The sequence below is a fragment of the Bison bison genome, unplaced genomic scaffold (genome assembly GCF_000754665.1).
Source record: "Bison bison bison isolate TAMUID 2011002044 unplaced genomic scaffold, Bison_UMD1.0 scf7180017864068, whole genome shotgun sequence".
Lineage (NCBI taxonomy): Eukaryota > Metazoa > Chordata > Mammalia > Artiodactyla > Bovidae > Bison > Bison bison.
Genome location: NW_011494640.1, coordinates 7689992 through 7692798, shown reverse-complemented (window position 1 = coordinate 7692798; position 2807 = coordinate 7689992). Strand labels below are relative to the sequence as shown.

Genomic DNA, 2807 nt, shown 5'->3' with positions numbered 1-2807 from the left:
TTGGCAAAACATAAGGTTGAAAATGTCTTTCATGCCTTTTTTCGTCCCTCCATTTTAAAAAGGTTGAACTCTGTTCTGGGTTGTGTGATTGCCCAATGTCTTGTAAAGTAGAAATTACAACCTGCTTAGGCCATTTATCAGGCCAATGTTTTTGAGATATGATGGAAACATCTGTACCAGTATCCAAAATACCTTTAAAAGGCTTTTCTTGAATATACAGTAGAAGCTCAGGGCGCTGTTTATTAATGGCCTGAATCCAATAAGCGTCTGAAGACCTGAAACCTCGGGATCCTCATTCTTGCTTAATGGCTTTTCCAACTGGAATTGTAGGAAGTAGAATTAATTGAGCAACACGTTGACCAGATTGTATTACTGTTATGCCCTGTGGTGAATGGGCCATAATTTTTATTTCACCCATATAATCAGAGTCTATGACTCCAGGGGCTACTAATAAACCTTTCATCGTAGTACTGCTTCTCTCCAATAGGAGGCCCATAGTGTTCTTCGGAAGAGGGCCAAAAATTCCAGTTGGTAAAGCCTGCATGCCCATTTCAGGAGTTAATACTGTGTAGGTGGGGGAACTGAGGTCCAATCTTGTACTCTCTGCAGTTGTTCTGAACAACTCGGTAACAGTTATGCGTTTTGGCCTTGAAGCATCTCCAATTTGGTCAGATTTTGTATCGCCCCATAACATTGTTTCGGGGCCTGGGGCTGGCCCCTCACCCAGTTTCCCGAGACTGGAGGAAGTGGCTTTCCCTGTAAGTCAGTTTTAGAACGGCGATCTTTTGCCCAGTGTTTGCCTTTCTTACACCTAGGACAAAGGTTAGGGGTTTGAGCAGGTCTCCGGGCCTGTTTCTGTGGGCAGTGGGTGGCCTGATGACCCATGTGGCCACAAGAAAAGCAGCCAGAGCCAGGGACTCGAAGCCGACCACTAGTTTTATCCCGCTTTTGTTGTTGATACAGTACTTCTTTGACTGTCTTTCTTTGTACTGCCGCTGCCAAAGTTATGCCTTGAATGTACGAAGGGCCAATATCAGCACAAATCCGTATATAGTCAGATAAGCCTCCCCTTTTCCTGTAAGGTCTCAGAGCAGCTTGACAAGCCGAATTGGCATTTTCATAAGCAAGCTGTTTAGTCAACACCATCCCCGCCTGCTCATCTCTTATCATTTTACCAATTGTCTCAAGTAGGCGGGCAACAAAATACTGATATGGTTCATCTGGCCCCTGGCTAATTTTAGATAAATCTTTGGTCTTTTAATCAGAATTTGGAAGTTTTTTCCATGCTCGTAGAGCCGAAGCACTAATCTGAGGGTAGGCTCCAGGCAAATAATTAAGTTGACTATTAGTGTCTCGATATTTTCCTTCTCCCACCATCATTTCATAAGTGGTGTTCAGTCCCTGTTGCCGATTGATATCAGCTGTGATCCCACACTGTTCAGCAAACTCAGATTTTCATAGTAAATAATCTCCTCCAGATAAACAAGCCTGAGCAACCTGTTTCCAATCATTAGGTGGCAGATTTTGATTTCCTAAAGCCTCTATAATAGCCTGAGTAAACGGCGCAGTCGGGCCATATTGTGCACAAGCCATTTTTAACTCTTTCAGTTGCTTAAAGGGCAGCGGTTCATAATACCTCTGCTGTTGAGCATTTTCAAATACTGGATAGATTTCTGAAAACTCGGGAATATGTTTTCCTTTTTCATTAGCTCGCTTAATCGCTTGTTGAAGAGGAGATAATAATATCTCATTTTTAATTTTTATGTTTTCACCGGGCAAAGAAGCAGGGATAGATATAAGCTCTCTCGGTTCTACGAAAGGCGGAGGTGGATCGAGTCCAGCAAGAACCGAGGGAGGATATGTTGGAGGCGCAGGCTGGCTGGAGTGGGAATCTCCCTGTGTATCCTTTTTTACTGTTATAACAATCTTCTGAATTAAATTTTCCAGCTGTTCTTCAGAAAGCCCTGAATGCTTTAATTCCCCTTTTCCCGAGGGGGATTGCATGTTAACCATCATCTCCCAAGGCATATCCCTCTCTATGGTACTGAGCTGCTTGTTCATTTAACTCTTTCTGTTCATCAGAGCTTAACACATCATCACTCCCTCCAGCCTTACAAGCTGTTCCCTTAGGCACAGCATAAAGCGGCTCAGGAGGAGGGGCAGAAGGCTCTGCAACTTCGGGTCCTGTGGAATCTCTGAGAGCCGTTTGAATTTTATGTCCCTCATGTTCAGGATCCAGACAGTCTCTTATGAGAGTCCACAAAGAAAAAGCATCCATAGGAACACGATTGGGACCATGTAAGGAATAATACGTCTGCAATTGTTTTCCTACTTTTTTCCAAGTTTCCAGACTAACTGTTCCTTCTTCTGGAAACCAGGGACAAACCTCTTCTATAAAAAGTAAAAACTTTTCTAGCTGTAACTTATTTACATGAATTCCCCTACCTTTTAACATAGTTTTCAACATATGTACAAATAACTGGCGGCTATTGCCTTGTCCCATGATTTATTACTCTCGACAATCACCCTCCCTGCCCTTTACTTTAATTAATTAGGAATTCCTCTTTACTTACCTCAATCTTGGCGGGCAGCGGCCGTCGTCGTGCTCCGATTCCCGAGTCCCTGTTCGGGCGCCACCTGCCGGTGCCAGCCAGCAAAGTCGATCAGGTCTCGAGAACGTGCACGGCGGGGCTAAGAAAGAAACTAAAGCAAGAGACTACAACAAAGATGGGGTCGAGAGGTTCAGACACGTCTCCACGAAGGGACGCAGTCTGACACCAACTTTATTCAGCATCTCATATTTATAC

The 2807-nt window shown here is 44.0% G+C and overlaps 1 protein-coding gene across 1 annotated transcript in view; it reads right to left on the bottom strand.

Annotated features, from left to right (window-relative positions):
* Positions 1-633: 633 nt before the first annotated feature.
* LOC104986505 (endogenous retrovirus group K member 113 Gag polyprotein-like) overlaps positions 634-2807 on the bottom strand; it is a 29953-nt gene continuing 27779 nt past the window's right edge. Inside the window, 2 exon segments of the mRNA XM_010837103.1 lie at positions 634-1879; positions 2574-2637. Coding sequence (XP_010835405.1) covers positions 634-1879; positions 2574-2637 — 1310 coding nt within the window.